The sequence below is a fragment of the Lissotriton vulgaris genome, chromosome 9 (assembly GCF_964263255.1).
Source record: "Lissotriton vulgaris chromosome 9, aLisVul1.2, whole genome shotgun sequence".
Lineage (NCBI taxonomy): Eukaryota > Metazoa > Chordata > Amphibia > Caudata > Salamandridae > Lissotriton > Lissotriton vulgaris.
This window is the reverse complement of record NC_141697.1, coordinates 662,388,523-662,406,946: the sequence shown is the minus strand read 5'-3', so window position 1 is coordinate 662,406,946 and position 18,424 is coordinate 662,388,523. Positions and strand designations below refer to the sequence as shown.

Sequence of the window (18,424 nt, the reverse complement as noted above, 5' to 3'; positions counted from 1 at the left end):
TGATCAGTTACTAGTTTTTGACCTGTAAAATATGGCTCCGCAAACATCCGGGTGCTCTGTGTGCTTTCACGCACGTTTTCATTTATGGTTCTGAGCAGTAGGCAGTTACGAGGCCGCTGGTAAGTGCTTAGTCAACAACTTTGGTTTCCTAGGTATCCATCAAGCTCCCAATGATATGTGCGCTTACGAATCCCTGACCCGGCGGACCAATCAGAGAACACATTAGAGGATCACATGACCCTTACAACCAATCAGCAAGGTCCTTATAACCTAATGCGGTCTGAACCGCCGGTACCTCCCCAGTCGGTTCTGATGCCGGCTTAGAAATACCAAACAAAACAAGTGATGGACAGAATGTGGATCAATGTCACACACTCACCCCAGTCCAAAGATCTGGGCCCAAATCCATCGTTTTTTTGCACTCCACACCACCCTGGGTTAGACAATGGCGATATGCAAATCAGCTCTGACCCTGTGCCCCATGGGAACAGTCCAGTCCGAACTACAAAAGCCATGTCCTTCCCAGAACGGAATCAAGCATCCGAGGACCGGACCGGTTTCGAGGTAACACATCTCATCAGCCTGGCTAGCTTGACTTCAGTGGTGTGGAGTGCCTGGGACCCACGTCTGAGCATCCCCAGCGCACTTATGGCGGCAATTGCAAACAAAACAAGTGATGGACAGAATGTGGATCAATGTCACACACTCACCCCAGTCCAAAGATCTGGGCCCAAATCCATCGTTTTTTTGCACTCCACACCACCCTGGGTTAGACAATGGCGATATGCAAATCAGCTCTGACCCTGTGCCCCATGGTCCGGTCCTCGGATGCTTGATTCCGTTCTGGGAAGGACATTGCTTTTGTAGTTCGGACTGGACTGTTCCCATGGGGCACAGGGTCAGAGCTGATTTGCATATCGCCATTGTCTAACCCAGGGTGGTGTGGAGTGCAAAAAAACAATGGATTTGGGCCCAGATCTTTGGACTAGGATGAATGTGTGACATTGATCCACATTCGGTCCATCACCTGTTTTGTTGGCTTAGAAATACCGACGGACAGGTAAGCCCGCTATGGCTGTGCATGTGATAGATATGCTTCGCCCGGCAGCCGTTTTCGTTACTAGGAGACTTCCTGATTTCTTTAATGGTAACATTTTACGCTCAATTGACATTCTGCCCATCTGCGCGCCTCTGGGTGTCTCTGAACGCTAACTACGGGCTAAATTTAACACGAGATACCGTTATAGTTTACAACTGGCTATCCCGTATCACGAACCAAATATTTGTTTTTTTTAAACAGCTCACAATGGGGGAATGTCATTGTGTGGGCGAGCTTGTATAGAGGAGAGATATGTTCTCGATTTTTGTTTACTTGTCCCTTTAGAGCGGTGCTTCACTCTACTCCTGAGCTACTGCCAGGTGGGGTGAGGTCGTCACTTCTTACAAGTTGTGGTAAGATTTATATAACTCTCTTTCATGTGGCATATAATTTATATATCCTGAAATGTCGACTAATTACACTACGTGCACAAGTGTTTAGAGTCAGGACTGGTAGCCTGACTACGCTTAAGGTCCACATACAAAGGACCTAGCGATTCTGTGTGTTTATGTGTGTGTTTGCAACCTTTCTGGCACTTAACCTCTTTTTTCTGACCTTTTTAGTGAATTACATGACCTGTAAGAACAGACAAGACTCATCACCTAGAAACCGCAGGTGACCTTAGTACTGGTCTTTAAATGTAGCTTCTTATTGTCTTTTCACATATTATTTCTTTTTTATGACTGCAGTAGCAAATATTTGTTGTAAGGTCCTGAAGAAAGCAAGGACAATCTTGTCCATTAATTGCTGAAACATGTCGACCTGGTTCTATTTCTAGACAGCTAATCTTTTCAAACTGTCTTAACAAATTTTTAATATTGGTGGAGTGAGTACCACCTGAATAAACTTTGTTCTGTACTCCCTCATCCAATTTTAACACACTCTTTCTTTTATTATTTTTTCACGTAGTTATCTGCACTGCACCCCACTAGTCATCTTACACTTTACCACTCATTAGTTTAGAGTAGTGGTACACCATACTACCAGTTATTTCAGTCGAAGGGACCTTTTAACATCTCGGTTTCCTTTTTTCTGAGAAGAACACACCTGAGTAGATGGTCTTGAAGGAATCCCAAATGATGAAGGGCGGTTCCGAGTAGTGACTGATGGGTATCTTTGACCATCTATTAGGGTGTCATTGATTACCATCTTCTATAGGTCAGCTAGAAAGATTATAAGTTTTTGTTGAATGGTTGCTCACACTGTTGACTCACTTTTTCTTTAGACCCTCTGGTACTCTTCTGTTGTTATGTATCTGTTGGGGATGTTCCCAGAGCTTGGTCTTTAAATATTCCCCTGGGTCCCACTTGATCGTCGTGTTGTTGTTATGATGGATGATCTACAATGGCAGGTAAGGAAGGTGGCGTTCAAGCCATAATAAAGAGAAAATATCCTAAAGCTGCTTTTGCTCACTGTGCTGCACATAAGCTTGATTTGGTTGTTAATAGCAGGAATGCGGTTCCCGATATACGGAATTCTATTGGCACAGTGAAAGCCATCATCAAGTTTTTCCCGTGAGAGTCCAAAAAGAAGATCTCTTATTCCTAATCAGCCATTGCTGAGTGAAACACGATGGACAGCAAAATACAAGAGCATTTGAATTTTTAGCTCACACTTTGAAGAGATTTTTAAGCAATTATGCTTACTGGTCACAACAGCATCAGGGAAAACACGTCAGGATGCATATTGATTGCAATGTTCCTCCAGCACAGTGAGCTTTCTTTTTTGCTTGCCCATAATTTCAGATTACTCATCAAGATTGGAATCTGTAAGCCAGGCTCTCCAAGCTGTTCAGCTTGATATCCTCAAGGTGTTTAATCATCTGCAAGACCTTCTGACTCTGTGTTCCGTGATCACAGACAAAAAGCAGAATGAGCAATTTAAGGACATTTTTAAAAACGTTCAAACACTGGAAGAAAAACTGAACATCAAACTTTGTCTTCCCCAGACAGTGTGGCTGGCAAGTATTTTGTTCCAATTTTGGTTCCTCTTCTGTGGAAGAATACTGTTGCCAGTCTATTTATGTGCCATACATGGACTCTATCATCAGATCATTAGAAAGCCGATTTGGCAATGAAAACAAGAGAAATTTGAGTTTGTTCTCACTTTACCCAAAACATATGGCCAAAATGACACTTGAGCAATACAAATGCCATATTGCAAACATCAGAGAAATTTACGCCATTGAAAACCTGGAAGCCAAAGCAGTCACATTATTTCACATCTGGTCAACGAAGGATGAGCAGTTAGACAATGGATTTCTGGATTTGCTAAACCACACAGATGTATTTCAATCAGTCCAGCAAGCAATTCTCATTGTTCTCACATTACCAGTGACCATTTGCACAGTGGAAAGTTCTTTCAGCACAATGAGAAGGGTGAAAACCTGGTTGAGGTCGACAATGGCAGATGATCGCTTATCAGGTTTGTGCATGATGTGCATACATCGAGCAAAAATTGCTAGAAACAAACAACAGCTGATTGATAAAGTAATTGATACATTTGCACAAGACTACAGACGTTTACAGTTCCTTTTTCGAGATCAGTACACTAACCAGTGAACAAAAACTGTATAAAACTACTACTCATTGAAAAATGGCACTGTTACATTTCAGCAACACTCTACATGTTTGCAGTTCCTGCAACAGTTATCCAGGTTAAGTGTATATGGTTTTTTTTCAATTTGGAAGAGAAAAGCTGTTATTTTATTTATGGTAATATATTTGATTTGATTTATTTTAATGTATTTAAGCTAATACATTTTCAAAATAAAAACACTTGTCATATATTTTAATTATTATTTGTTTGTGCATGTTAATACCAAATGCAGACTGACTTTACATGTTTTTAATAGTGTCTTCACTGCCTTGATCATATGTGTATGAATAAGGTGGTATATTCAATAGTGGTGACATAAAAACAGATTAGAATTTGCTAATCGGACAATGGCAGTGTAGGAAGGTGGATACCCGACTATGGTTACCCCAGATTTTTTGCCTAGTGTTTAGCTGGGTTTTGACTTAGTTGGCCTGGGATCCTGCTAATCAGGGTCCCAGGCTATCTGCTCTCTCTCAAAAATGGACTCCAGGTACCTTAGGTACATCTCCAATTGGATATTGGATCACCTTATGAGCCCCTGTAGTGTGTACTATAGGTACCCAGGGCATAGGTGTATCCAAGGCCTACCAGGGGCTGCAGCATATCTTTTGCCACCCCTGGCTGGCCATCCAAATTGACACAACTGGCTGATCACTCAGCTGGGGCAAGGTCGTGTAATCACCCCTTGCTTAGATATAGTATATCTATATCTAAACCTATATCTGGACACATATATACCTATAAGTCACTCCTATAGCAAGCCTTAACAATCCTGGAGGCAGAGTGCTTGGTTTTATGTGAGATGGTGCTATCTATTTTCATCGCTATGAAATCAGTGTACATTCGCTTTTTAAATAGTCCAGAGCCTGCTTACAACTTTCATGTTCATTACATTCATCAGTCATCTACAGCTCCACCACTTCATACTTGCTTTTAACACAGTCTCTGAACTCTCGATCTGAATAGTGCAAAAGCACTTGAAGCTTACCTCCTTGATGTTTTGAGGTCTCTCTGGTCCACCCAGTAGTGCCTACTAGCACGTGTTTTGTTCCTATACCATTTACCCAAAAACGTGATTTCGGCCCTCTTATTGTTCAACTGTTATTCCATGCTCAGTTCACCCAACATTACTGTACCTGTTTTTTTTATCCTTAAGACTCTTAAAGAGTCTCCCTCCTGCATGCTATAAAGGAACAGTTTGGGTCTTGATGTTATCAAGGCTGGACTATGGCAAAGTCAACTACTTAGGATTTCCTCAATACACAAATCACCAAACCTACGTGATAAAAAAATCTCTGTTCACCTAGTTTTAGGGATTCTAGACATGTGGAGATCACCAACCACTTGTACACCGATCGCCAACACACAATTCATATGCGTTTGCCTTTAAGGCTGTCTGCAATTCCAATAAGCCTGTCAACAGCTTGAAACATTCAATTTCAGTACTAATTATTATCTTCAGTAATCCACCATATTGCCAGGCTAATCTTCGGTGGCGTGACACCTATCCTACAATTTGCATAACTCTCTTCTGGCCTATCCTAGAAACATGTCTGAATATCTTTTTTTGTGTAATGATCCAAAGACCTGGTTTTTCATCACACCGGTTTCCAACTTGCTAGTTGAAGAGCACAGGTTAAGTTCCAGGATACTTCGTTTGATAGCTCTGTTGTGCTCTACGCAGTTAGATTTCTTTCATACTTCCAAGTTGGAAGTACTTTGTTTTATCTTTGCTGCTGGAGAAGGTCAGTGAAGATATCATAATATCTGCCTCCATGTCTTTAATAGCTCTATTTACGTTAGTGAAGCAGATTCCACATTACCTCCATCGGCTGTACACCCTACCATGCCTTCTAATAACTACTCCTTGCTATTTGACCGTGAATGCATCTCTGTCTTTTTTGCTGAATGCTGGATTTAACGGACAGTAAACCATGATCAGGGTGTTACTGCCTACTGTTGCAGTCACAAAAATAGATATAATCAATGTACTAACAGCGCTTTAAACACCCACTTAGTCCACACATCTCAACCTTGCTAACTGGGTGCCAGGGCTTTCCATACTCCCAACCTTCCTCAATGGGTTTCACTCACCTGAAATGGAGACTCGGCACTCCCTTTCAAGTTGATCCCGCTCTAGTTGCTGCCTGTGGGACAAAGAGAGCGGGCATATAAATGCAATTTGAAAAAAAAAGTTTTGTAGACGGACGCAACAAAAAAAAGAGCCGATGGGCACAAAAGTAGGAGAGTACTGAGGATCAGGAAAAAAAACCTCAGGGACACAGACAGTGATGTTGAACAACCAGAGAAAACTGCCTTGACAATAAAAAGGCATAAAAGAAGTTTGGGACACAAGACGTGCAGGAAAAGAGGCAAGGGTACAAACTGCTAGACAGATAGGAGAAGCAGAACATAGGCCTGCAGGATAAACAGATTCAAGCAATCACGGCTGAATAAAATTGAGGGAGCCTTTCACTGGAGTGGGAGTAGGGACACCAGACTAGAAGAAACTGAACTAAGGGAAAACACAGAAAGAGAAATGAAGGTGGAAGCAATCACATTAAATGAGCTGTGCCAACAGTTGGTGAAGTAGATGAATGAGAGAAAAAGACAAAAGAGAAGGAAGACAAAGTAAAATAATGGCCCAATATTCAGTGGCGATAGGAGAGGACCAGTTCTAGTGGGTTAAGACAAGGACAGAATGGGGTGGGGTCATTATACTGAAACTGGAGAGGAGGACAAGATCGTGCAAGGAATTATATTAATTGTATCACTCTACGAAAATGTAATACTAAGTAATTTACTGGCATAACTGATGAGGTACGCATAGTGAAATGTAAATTGTCTGTGAGGTAGATCATATTGAGATAGAAAGTAATCCAAATGGATCAATATCCACCGGTGAAAGCAATCCCCTACTGTAACGATTCAAGCAGTCGTCCACTCAGACAGCTCAGCCCTCGAGAATGGGGTTAGTGGGACACCATGCGGAAGCTCAATTCGGGGGAAATCCGGTGCGAGACACCTCCTCCCGCAGAACAGTGATGTCTGCGGCAGCACCCCCAGTTCCAGGGAAATTACCGACAGGTGCAGGAGCCTGGCTAGCAGCAATCCCGGATTATCTACCAGGCCTGTTGTCCCCAGCAGCTCAAGCTTCCTGCAGTCTAACTACTAAGCTAACTATTGAAGCTGTGCGGCTTGGTACTATAGTTCAAATTCAGGTGTGCCCACTCCTCCCTCCTCTGGAACCCTCTGGACTACTGCCAACAAGACCCTGTTCCGTCCACCATCCCAGATAAGCTCTTTGAGTAACTGATTTAGGCCCGCAAACCATGAGGGCATGACCCTTACTGGTAGGTTTACAAAATAGTATAAGAGTCTGGGGAGCATGATCATTTTTCACAGCACTATGCAGGCCTTCTGTGGCAACTTCAGCAAGCGCCAAAATTGGACACATGTTTTTAGTGATATCATGACTGATTCAGGTTGCCGTCCCTCAGGTCTTCCACCGCGTGAAAAATCTGAACGGTGGGACCAGAGCAGGCCTTCAGGCGTCCCTGGTGGAGGGCGGCAGCTCGCCCTTGTCCCATGCCTCCGCGTACAGCGCCTCCATTTTAGGAGCCAAGGTCTGTGCGAAAGAGGAATAGAACTCCAATGGCTATCCGTCTGGTCCTCGAGTCTTCCCTCTGGCTATCTCTTTGAAGGTCTCACGTATCTCCTGCGCAGTCACTGGCACTCCCAGACCTTTCCTCAGAGCGGGGTCCAATGTCCTCAGTGCCAGGGGCAATAGGAATTCTACTATGTTTCCCCATGGCTGTGGATGTTCTTTACCATATAATACCTCATAATAGTTGCTACAAACTGATAGATTTGGGTTGGAATGACCATGCAAGTTATCTGCTCGCTCTACCCCCTTCTTCATGTACTTGTTTCTGGCCTTCACAAAGGTCCGAGCATCTCAATTGCTCTAGCACCCTATTGTACTCCTCCCTTGTGTCTTCCCATCGTTTATGCGTCACTACAAAGGTCGTCAGTCGCCCACCACTGTCAAGTAGGGCTGGCTTCCAATTTGGTAAGCTCCCAAAAAAGCTCCTTTCTCAACCCCAGTCTTTTCCAGGCAGTGACCCATCACAAATACTTTAAGGGTCTCCCACTCTACAATCACAGAGCTGGCTGTACCATGATTAAACAGGAAATACTCAGAGACCGCCTTCTGTAATGAATCTCTAAATCATGTATCTTCAAGAAGCCGCCAAGTGGGAGTCACAGTAGGCTCCAACTGAGGGCGAAGGCATAATAACAGTGGGTGGTGATCAGATACGTTGCGCCCCAAATATTCAGTATGCATTATAACTGGTCCCAGGCGGGCAGAACAGACAAACATATCTAATCTAGTGTGAAGGCTATAAAGTTGAGAGTAGTCCTGCAGTTGCCCATGCTGCACTTGCAAAATGTCTACTAGGTCCCACCAACTCATCCACTCCCGGCACCCCTTTGTCATCTTGTAGGCCAGTGTACCATGCAGCGCGGGTCGACTTTTCTAGCTCAATATCAGCCACACAGTTGAGGTTTCCCCCCTATAATGAGGTAAGCTCTGTTGAGGATGGAGAGGGGTGCGGACAGGTGCCTAAGGTATGGTATCTTGTCTTGATTCGAGGTGTAAACATTCCCCAATGTAATCACTTTGCCCAGTAATCTACCCTGCACCAGTCCGTGAGAGATTGGCCCACTTCAAAGTGCGTTCCAGCTCTGATCCACAATAGCATTTCTCTGGCAAACGCAGTATAGATGGTAGCATACAGCTGACGTCGCCATCTACGTTGCAATCGTGCCCCGGCTTAGGATGTGAGGTGGGTCTCCTGTAGCATCACAATGTGTGCCCCCCTACAAGTAACGTAGCTGTGTATTTTGTGGTGCTTGGACCCCAACCCCATTCCTCTCATGTTCCAGGATAACATTTTCACTTCATGGTGTAACTGTCACGCTTGGCATGAATGTGATCTGAAGCCCCACCCAACCCCCCAGCCACACCGACCCAGAGCAACAATAACCACCAGATTACCACCTATCACCTCAAACAAGTAACTCCCCGTTCACAGGACAGCTTCGCAACAGCTGACCAACCAAACCTGAAAAACAAAAGCATCAATCAATCAATCAGGCGTTTGTTAAAGCACGACTACTCACCCGTAAGGGTCTCAAGGCGCTGGGGGTGGGGGTTGGGGTTAGCAGGCTCCAGTCCATCAAATGGGGGGGGGGGGGGGGCAGGGGGGGGAGTCTGTCGAAGAGCAAGGTTTTGAGTTTTTTTGTGAAGATGGGGAGCGATGTCTGTCGGAAATGGATCAGCAGGGCTTTCCAGGATCGGGCCACGAGGAAGGAGAATGAGCAGCCTCCCAGTCTGGTCTTCATGGTGGGGGGGAACCACAGTGTAGGAGAGCTGGGCAGATCGTAGGGTCCTCTGGGGTGTGTGGAATTTGGGTCGGCTGTTCAGGTATGCTGTTCCAAAGTCGTGGAGGGCCTTATGGGCGTGGGAGAGCATCTTGAAGGTGACTCTAGCTTCGATGGGGAGCCAGTGAAGTGTGCGCAGGTGCTGTGAGATGTGAGAGTGTGCGCAGGTGCTGGGAGATGTGGCAGTGTCTTGGCAGGTTGAGGACTGTGAGAAGTTAGCCTGGCATATGATATCCACTAGTTTTAGTGGGCACCTTGCACCAGTCTAATCGACCCTTATTGATGGTGGTTGTAAAGTCAACCTTATAGAAAGCTATCCTAGTGGTAGCATCGACCAGCAGTCCTCAGGATAAGACTTCAGAGAGCGTATTGTGCAAGTTGTTTTACCATTGTGTCACCATTGTGACACTAGCAAATGTGTCAGTGTTGGCCTGAGCCACTATCATTGATTAAAGGAGTTTGTCTGTACTTGCCCAAGTTATTGGGACTCACAGTAGAGGACATGGACATGTCCCCATCACAGATCAAAACAGCTTGAGTTGGTATTCTGACTAGGCCAGAGTCCATCTCAGTTCCCAGGGTGAACCCTACTACACCCTTCTGTTGAGAACTACCACTTGGAGCAGAACTAGGGGGAACAGTTGCCTTAGGGGCAATGGTGGCTGGAGCTGCCTCTTTCTTGGTGCAATCACTAGTCCAGTGACTATTTACTTAACAATTATTGCACCATGGTTTTCTAGGACCTTCTTTCTTTTTGGATTGTTGGAGAACAACCAAGAGTTAGTAAGTAGGAGGCCCACGGGAGACGCGTGTAGTGTCTAAACACAGCCGCGGGTTCCCATTGACTTTCTATGAAGAACGAACAAGTAACAAAATTATAATTTAAGGACACTTCCGGATGGACTACGATGAAAACCCTTTAAACTAGGACACTTCGAGAGTCAAGACCCATGGGAGCACCGGAGTACTTGAGTTACCTCACCCAGGCAAGCCGGGTGCATAGGTGCCTTTTGGTGTCTGGTTTCGTCATCGTTTTCAATGGAGAGCTGCAAAGAAGTGCTGCACGCGACCAGAGGAAAAGTGTCCGGGGGGATCCAAGGGTGGATTGAAGATCTGAAGAACCTGAAAGCAGAAGGGACAGAGTCTGGGTCACTTGCCAGTGACCAGGATGGCGAGGGAAAGCTGCCAGCCAATGTTGGTGATTTCATGTGAGAAGGTGAAGTTTGTCTCATCAGCCACGAGGTCCAGGAGGCGTCGACGATGACCAGGAGCTGGATTTGAGCTGTCCCATGAAGGATCTAGTTGACTGCAGTGTCGGTATCCGGACTGGACCCAACAAGCCTTGGCAACCGCAACCCACGCAGGATGTCGAGATTGACTTTGTTGCAGAACAGCAAGGTCTGAGGCGCTTCTCCTTTACAGGGAAGCTGGAGCAAGCCTGGAGCAACCAGGAAAGCAAGTTAGATTTAAAATAAAGTCTTCAGGGGGCTCACCAGCCAACGGGCAAGGAACCGTGAAGACGCATCGAGCTAAAATGCAAAAGCGGGGCCCACGGGACACTCTTGGAGTGGGGGGCTCTGAGCTTTGGTGCAAATGGTGCTCGGGCTGGGGCTTCAAGCACCCCAATGCACAATTTCGGGATACCTCGGGAAGTAGGTGCAGTTAGCAAAATGCAGGATGTCCAGGAGTTCCGGTCCCACATCTCTCGTGTCCACCACGTGTCTCAGCTTTGCGGTGAGCAAAGGTCGGGGTTAGAGATGTCAGGAAGTCCGTGTACTGTGTCGCAGATTCTTTGGGATCCGGCAGGAGCCTCGAAAATGCAGACCGGCAAAGTTGCTGTTGGCGCCTGTTTGAACAGGGTGGTCACTCCTTGACCACAAGGGAGATGTCTTCCGTCTTCCAGTCTAAATGGAACGTCGAAGGTCCAGGATATATGTTTTAGAGTTTCGTCCAGGGTAATCTAAAGATCTAGGACTGGGGTTGTATCTTTATAGGAAAGATAGGGGATGGACTAACTCTATGGCCCCTCCTATGAGTGGGCCTGGGGAGGGGTGGTTACACCCCTTCCCCTTTGTCCAGTTTCGCGCCAGAGCTGGGTCTCAGTACCCCAGCAACCGGTTTGAACCGGGCTATTCATGGAGCAACTTGTGTGCCCCAGGCAGTGTCTGAAAAGCATTCACTAAATGCAACCATCCCTGCCCCAATGCACTAAAGCCTGTCTGGGGAGGTGCCAGCACCTCCCTGGACAGGAAACCTACTGGCCAAGCCTCCCCTGCCAGAGTTTCGTCCAGCAGCAGGAGAGCAGACTTGTGTCCGTGGCAGCAGCATGCATTTTGTGATGCTGGGGCTCTGTTTAACTTTAACCGGGTTTAACAGTAACTACATGTCTTCTCCCTCTAGAAGGGTGGAATGCTACCCCCGTCCCCCGGTGGGGGGGGGGGGGGGGGGTTGTATTCCAAAGTGTAACACTTTACACTACAGTTTTGGATAAAGCCAAACCAAAGTTAGCATTAACTGCAAGGATTATAATGCACTCAAGAGTATATCGTATGGCTATATCATGGAACGGCTATAAAGAGATGGTTCCAAAAGCTGCAGAGGGGGGCTCAGCTCATGCTAGGGCACCCTCTCACATAAAACTATGTACTATATCTAAATAAGGGGTGATTACACCACCTTACCCAGGTTGCAATTGCAGACCTGTGGTGTCAGTTTGGAGGGCCAGCCAGGGGTGGCATAATACATGCTGCAGCCCCTGGTAGGCCTTGGATGCACCTATGCCCTGGGTACCTATGGTACACTACACAGGGGCTCACAAAGGTGACCCAATACCCATTCTGGTATGTACCTAAAGTACATGGTAACAATTTAGAGAGAGAACAGCTAGGCTGTGGTCCCGATTAGCAGGACCACAGCCAGACTAAAGTCGAAAAACCAGAGAATCACAGCAAAAAGTGGGGGTCTTCTGTAGCTTGCAGGTGAGGTTTTTGTTTATTCCGGCTAAGAGTGTGTGGCCATAGTAGAGTCTGCTGGTGACCAGGGCGTGAGTGACGGTCTTTCTGTGTGCAAGGGGGATCAATTTGAAGGTCTTACGTAGGAGGCGGAGGGTGTGGAAGCAGGACGACGATACGGAGTTGATCTGGCGGTCCATTTTGAGCTCGGAGTCCAGGATGATTCCCAGGTTGTGTGCGTGGTCCGTGGGGGTGGGCGGGCTTCAGAGGGCAGGGGGGCCACCAGGTGTCGTTCCATGCGTCGGGGTTTGGGCCCATGATGAGTGCTTCTGTGTTGTTGGTGTTTAGTTGTAGGCTGCTGTTTTTTATCCATTTGGCGACTGCTTCCATGCCTTCTTGAAAATTGTGTCTGGCGGTATTGGGTTAGTTGGATAGGGAGAGGATGAGTCGGGTGTCATCTGCGTATGACACAATGTTGAGTCCGTAACTTCTGACAATGGGTGCGAGCGGAGCCATGTAGACGTTGAAGAGTGGAAGGCTGAGGGGGGACTCCGCAGGTGGTAGGTGTAGGGTCGGAGAGGAAAGGGGGGTGGGGGTGGGGGAGTCTGAACCGCTGTGTCTTCCCGGAGAGGAAGGAGCAGATCCAGTTGAGGGCCTTGTCTTTGATCCCTGCATCATGGAGTCTGCGTATTAGGGTGCGGTGAGAGACTTTCGAACGCTGCTGAGATGTCAAGGAGGACGAGGACTGATGTTTCTCCTTTGTCCAGTAGGGTGTGGATGTCGTCTGTTGCAGCGAGGAGGGCGGTTTCCGTACTGTGTTTTTCTTTTCTGAAGCCGGATTGTGAGGAGTCGAGGATGTTGTGCTCTCCGATGAATGCGGAGAGTTGGCTGTTGATGGCTTTCTCGATGACTTTCGCTGGGAACGGGAGCAGGGAGATGGGTCTGTAGTGTTTGAGGTCACTGGGGCCCGCCGAGGGTTTCTTCAGGAGGGGGTTGACCTCGGCGTGTTTCCAGTCATCGGGGAACGTGGCGGTTGCCAGGGAGAGGTTGATGGTGTGGCAGAGCATGGATGCGATGGTGTTGGCGGCTCTTTTGAAAATGTGGTGGGGGCAGGGGTCCGTGGGGGCCCCGGATTGGATTGACTTCATATTCTTCGGTGTTGAGGCCTGTCCAGTTGTTGATCGCTGGCTTCAGGGTGTCGGGGGTGGTTGGTGAGGGTTCAGTGTATTGGTTGTCTTCGTCAAAGTTGTCTTCGTCAAAGGTGTCGTCAAACTCTTAACCCCCTCATATCTGCATATAATTTGTGGAAAATACACCACCGTTTTGGTGGGCCTGGGTTCTGTGGGTGGTCTGGGGATCGACGATCGGCACCATTTTGGATTGGGACGCTGGTCTTTTCGGCGGGCGCCATCTTGGAGCGTCCTTGCGCTCCTCCCTCCATTTCTCCGCCTACTTAAAGTCGCTCTCTCCCGCGCAGCGGGAACGCGCAGCCAGGACGCCGTCGCTTGCCAGAGTCCTGCCCGTCTGCGCCCGTCCGCGCTGAGGACGCGCTGGGCGCAGCGGGCCCCTCCCGCTTAGTACCTTCTGGGAGGTAGGATGATTGTTTACACCAGTGCATTGCTCCAGGCGATTGGGCAGTCCCTCCCACGATGCGTTTCTGCACCTAAACATCCCTTGTGTGGCCCCTATCAATGTGCCTGCAAGGGATGGTCGCTCGACCAGCCAACGGGTATTTGGGACTATGACAACTCCGCTGCTCCACCGGAAGGCATAAGTGTGCCTCGGTTGAGCAAGGGTTGTGTTCATGGTCTGCGGATATTAAACCTTAATACCAGATCTCTGGTTAAACATCATCTGTCTATTATGGACCTTATCACCGACGAGGAGCCAGATCTGTTTATCATCACTGAGACCTGGCTCCAGGACACAGATACAGCCATAATTAATTTGGCTTGCCCCCCAGGATATTCACTTTTTACGTGGAACCGGCTGTCCAGAGGTGGAGGTATTGCTCTAGCTATAAAATCTACCTTTGCGTGCTCCTGGACGGGTCTGCATATTGCAGGGTGCGAAAGCGCCCTGCATAAGATCACTATCAGTCCCCAGTTCACGCTGTCTGGGATGGTCGTGTACCGCCCCCCAGGCAGCGATGTAGCCTTCAGGGGAGCTTTCCCTGAGGCGGTTAGTACGCTAGCTAGTGACTGCGCCAATTTTTGCATCTTAGGTGACCTCAACCTCCATTTTGACAACCAACAGACCGCGGCTATCAGTGGTTTTCTGGCGGATCTGGAGGCCTTTCAGCTGACCCAACTTGTCACTCAATCTACACATGTGGCTGGTCACATTTTGGACCCGTTTTTTACTAACTTACCGGATGTCCAAGTTTTGGCTATTTCTCCAGTGGGTTGGACTGATCATTTGTTGGTGTCCATTTGGCTACCTCTCCCCGAAACCCCCATTATTCCATCTCCTAAGTGGATCCCTCGGCGGCACTGGAATAAGTTCAGGCTAGAGGACCTACACTACATCATGGCTTAAGAGCCACTTGGCCCTTTGTCCGACGCCACCTTGGGCTACGACCAATTCTGCAGCTGGATTACCAAGGCGCTCGACAGATTGGTGCCCATCATCGCAAGTAAATCTAGCTCCAGGCAGTCGAGTCCTTGGTATGACAGTGCCCTCCGCGCTCTGAAGGGTTCATGTAGACGGGCAGAAAGGGAGTGGCGGAAGGCGTATGATGCCGTAAAAAAAACGCGTATTTGGCCTCTGTCAAGCTCTACCATCGAGCTATTTGTAGAGCCCGCGCGGCGTTTTATGCGACGGAATTCCGTAACAGCCACAACCCCTCGAAGACCATCTTCAAAGCCCTAAAAAATCTGATGGCTAAGAGAGCGGTTCCGCCTGTGGACGGTTCTACCTCACATTGTGAGACCTTGGCCGCTTTCTTCCTGGAGAAAGTTAAGACCATTTATCAGTCGTTTCCCAGTACGACGCTGCCACTCACTCCTCTGAATGGCCCTCGCAGCTGCCCGGCATTACATTCTCTCCCTACTCTCTCCTGGGATGGGTTTGTCAAGTTGGCACAACGAGTCAAGTCCGGTTCTCCGGCGGATCCGCTCAGACCTGCCCTCTTTAGAGATCCGTCTTTTCAGGGGCGCACTGTAGTGTGTTCACTAATTAACCTTTCCTTGACTTCAGGCACTGTTCCTGCCAAGTGGAAGCAGGCGGTGGTTTCCCCGATCCTGAAAAAACCATAATTGGATCCTTTAAAACCGGAAAACTACCGCCCGATTTCATTGCTTCCCTGGCCGGCCAAAGTCATGGAGGCTCATGTCAACCTGGCTCTATCCGAGCATTTGGCCCGGGCCAATGTCCTCGATCCTACGCAGAATGGGTTCCGTGCTGGTCACAGCACGGAGACCGCCCTTCTGACAATGGTAGAACATCTGCGGAGTGTGTTGGATGCAGGTCAAACGGCAGCGCTTATTTTATTAGACCTTAGCGCTGCCTTTGACACGGTGTCCCATCGCATCCTTCTGCACCGCCTGGAGGACATTGGCATCTGTGGCTTTGCTCTGCAGTGGTTCAGTTCCTTCCTCAGCGATCGCTCCTTCTGCGTTGCCACCCCTCCTTTTCAGTCCAAATTCCATCAGCTGGACCTGGGGGTCCCTCAGGGCTCCTCGCTGAGTCCCACGCTTTTCAATCTGTACGTGCGGCCGCTGGCTGATGTCGCCAGGCAGTGGGGCCTAACCATGGTCTCATATGCGGACGACACGCAGCTAGCGGTCACGATCAGCGGGGATGCCGAACGGGATGCCCCCAGGTTCCGAGACGGGCTGAGAGAGGTGGCCAGCTGGATGAATAACAACTGTCTCCAGCTGAACGCAAAAAAAACTGAGGTGATGATCGTGGGAAGGGGAACGGATTGCTGGGGGGACACTTGGTGGCCTCTGGAGCTCAGGCCGGCCCCTACACCGGTGATGGAACTTAGAAACCTGGGAGTATGGCTTGACCACACCCTTTGCTTTACTACCCACACTAAGAGAGTGGCGGCATGCTGTTTTGGTGTTCTGCGTGGGCTGAGGCCGGTGCTCAAATTTTTTGATGCTCCGACGAGACAGTTGGTCATCCAAGCGACGATCATTTCCCGGCTGGACTATGCCAGCTCGCTCCTGCTGGGAGTTAACCAATCTGAGATAGTTCGCCTGCAGCGCGTTCAGAACGCGGCTGCGAGAGCAGTGGTGAGTCTGCCGAGGTCCTGTCCCACGTCTAATACTCTGCGGTCCCTACACTGGCTACCAATGAAAAGCCGAATCCACTTTAAGGCCCTTAGCCTTGCCTTTAAAATTTTAAAAGGATCGGCACCTGAGATCCTCAATAATCTCTTATCCGCCTATGTCCCGACTTGCTCTCTCAGATCTCTTGGGCAATCCCTTGCGGTTATCCCGCGTTTCAGGCTTAGCCGGATGGGCGGTCGTTCTTTTCGTGTGAGAGCTGAGGCTCTCTGGAACTCTCTCCCTTTGGAAATCCGCCTGTTAGAGGATCTATTAGCATTCCGTAGGGCCGTGAAAACTTACCTGTTTTAATTTTTTATGTTGACTCCTACACTTTTTTGTTTCCTTTTGCGTTGTGTTATGTTCACCTTTTCCATGAGCCAGGACGCTCCTTAGCTGGAGCATCTGTGCGCAAAATAAATGTTGATAACATAACATAACATAACAGATGCTCTTGATTTTGTGGTGGAAAAAGGTGCTGAGTTTGTCGCAGATGTCTTGTGAGGGAGGAATGTCGGTGGACTCACCATGGGTTGGGCGAACTCCTTGACTATGTTGAAGAGTTCTTTGCTGTTGTGTGCGTGAGTGGAGATTGTCTTCAATCGCTTTTTTCCTCGTTTTTCTGCTAAGTTGGTGGTGGGCGTTGGTGGCGGCTCTGAAGTGGTTGTAGGCTTCTGTAGATCTGGTGTTCCTCCAGGCCTTTTCGATAAAGTGGCAAGTGCGTCTGGACTCTCGAAGTTCGGTGGTAAACCATCTGGCTTTCTTGGCGTGGGAGTTGTTGTTTTTCATGAGGGGAGCTATGGTGTTGGCGCTGTCGGAGATCCATCTGTGCAGGGTTCGGGCTGCGGTGTTGGGGTCGTCATTGGCAATTCCTCCTCCAGGGCGGGGCGGTCCTTCCTGGAGATCTTGTATCCTTGGGGAATGGCGAAGGCGATGTCCTGTCCTGAGGTGGTGTTGATCCATGTTTCGGTGAAGAAGGCTCCATCCGAGGTGGTGCTGTCGAGGAGGTCCCAGATTTCGGTGTTGTGTTTGAGGAGGGATCGCACGTTGAGGAGGATGCATTGGGTTGTGGTCTTGCGGGCGGGTTGTTCTGGGTCCATGGTCTTGGCGGTGCTGCAGGTGTGCCGGCAGTGGTAACAGCTGAAAGGTCCGTGGGTGTTGGGTGGTGATGCTAGCTTGCAATTATCGTTGCGTCCTGGGTTGAGAGCGTGGAGTGCCGCTGGGTCGTAGCGTTGGACCAGGGTTTGCCTTTGGCGTGCATTCGGCGCGCCAGCGCCTGCCATTAGGTAGCGGTCGGGCTGGGTTGGACAGCTGGAAGCGGAGCTGGATTTGGCCAGTTGTGTTGGTCGTGCTGGGGGGAAAAACAGGCAGAAAAGGCAAAAAGAGAGGAAAGAGTAGAAATGAGGCAGTGAAAGGTGCAAGAGAAGTGGGGGAAAGACACAGAAGGAGAGGAAAAGTGGGAGACTGGAATCAGTGAAAAACAAGTGAAAGCGGAGAGAAAGAGCGAAGCGAGAGAAAGAAGATAGAGGTCCGCTAGACCACCAGGAATGAGGCGCAGGTAAAACCTGCGGGTCGAGGAGGGCCTCAAACACCAACATTCGAGAGTGCAGGGACTCGGGGGAAGGCCTCACTTGATGGTGGAGCTGCGAGGGGGGAGCAATTTCACTGACACCGAGTCCATGACCTTGTTTATCTGTCTCCGCAGTGGCCGCCATTAAGTGGGGATCAGAGAGGGCTGGACAGCTGGAAGGCGGGGAGGGTAGCTGGATTGGGCTGGTCTCGTTGATAGTGCTGGGGGGGGAAGGGCCGCGGGGGCAGCAGTGGCAGGGAAAAACGGGCAGAAAAGGCAAAAAGAGAGGAAAGCGTGGAAATGAGGCAGTGAAATGTGCAAGAGAAGTGGGGGAAAGACATAGAAGGAGAGTGAGAAGGGAAGATTAAATCAGTGAAAAACAAGTGAAAACAGAGGAAAGACACAGGGGGGGAATGAAAGGGGGAGATTGAAATCAGTAAAAAAATGAGTGAAAACGGAGGAATGACACAGAGGGGGAGTGAAA

At 48.6% G+C, this 18,424-nt stretch overlaps 1 protein-coding gene across 2 annotated transcripts in view; it reads right to left on the bottom strand.

The window, feature by feature from the left end:
• Positions 1 to 18,424, bottom strand: part of VASP (vasodilator stimulated phosphoprotein) — an 863,870-nt gene that overhangs the window by 420,034 nt on the left and 425,412 nt on the right. For both annotated transcript variants that reach the window (XM_086938366.1, XM_086938368.1), the window contains one exon: positions 5,792 to 5,844. In XM_086938366.1, the coding sequence (XP_086794492.1) occupies positions 5,792 to 5,844 (53 nt within the window). The remainder of the gene's footprint in view (positions 1 to 5,791; positions 5,845 to 18,424) is intronic.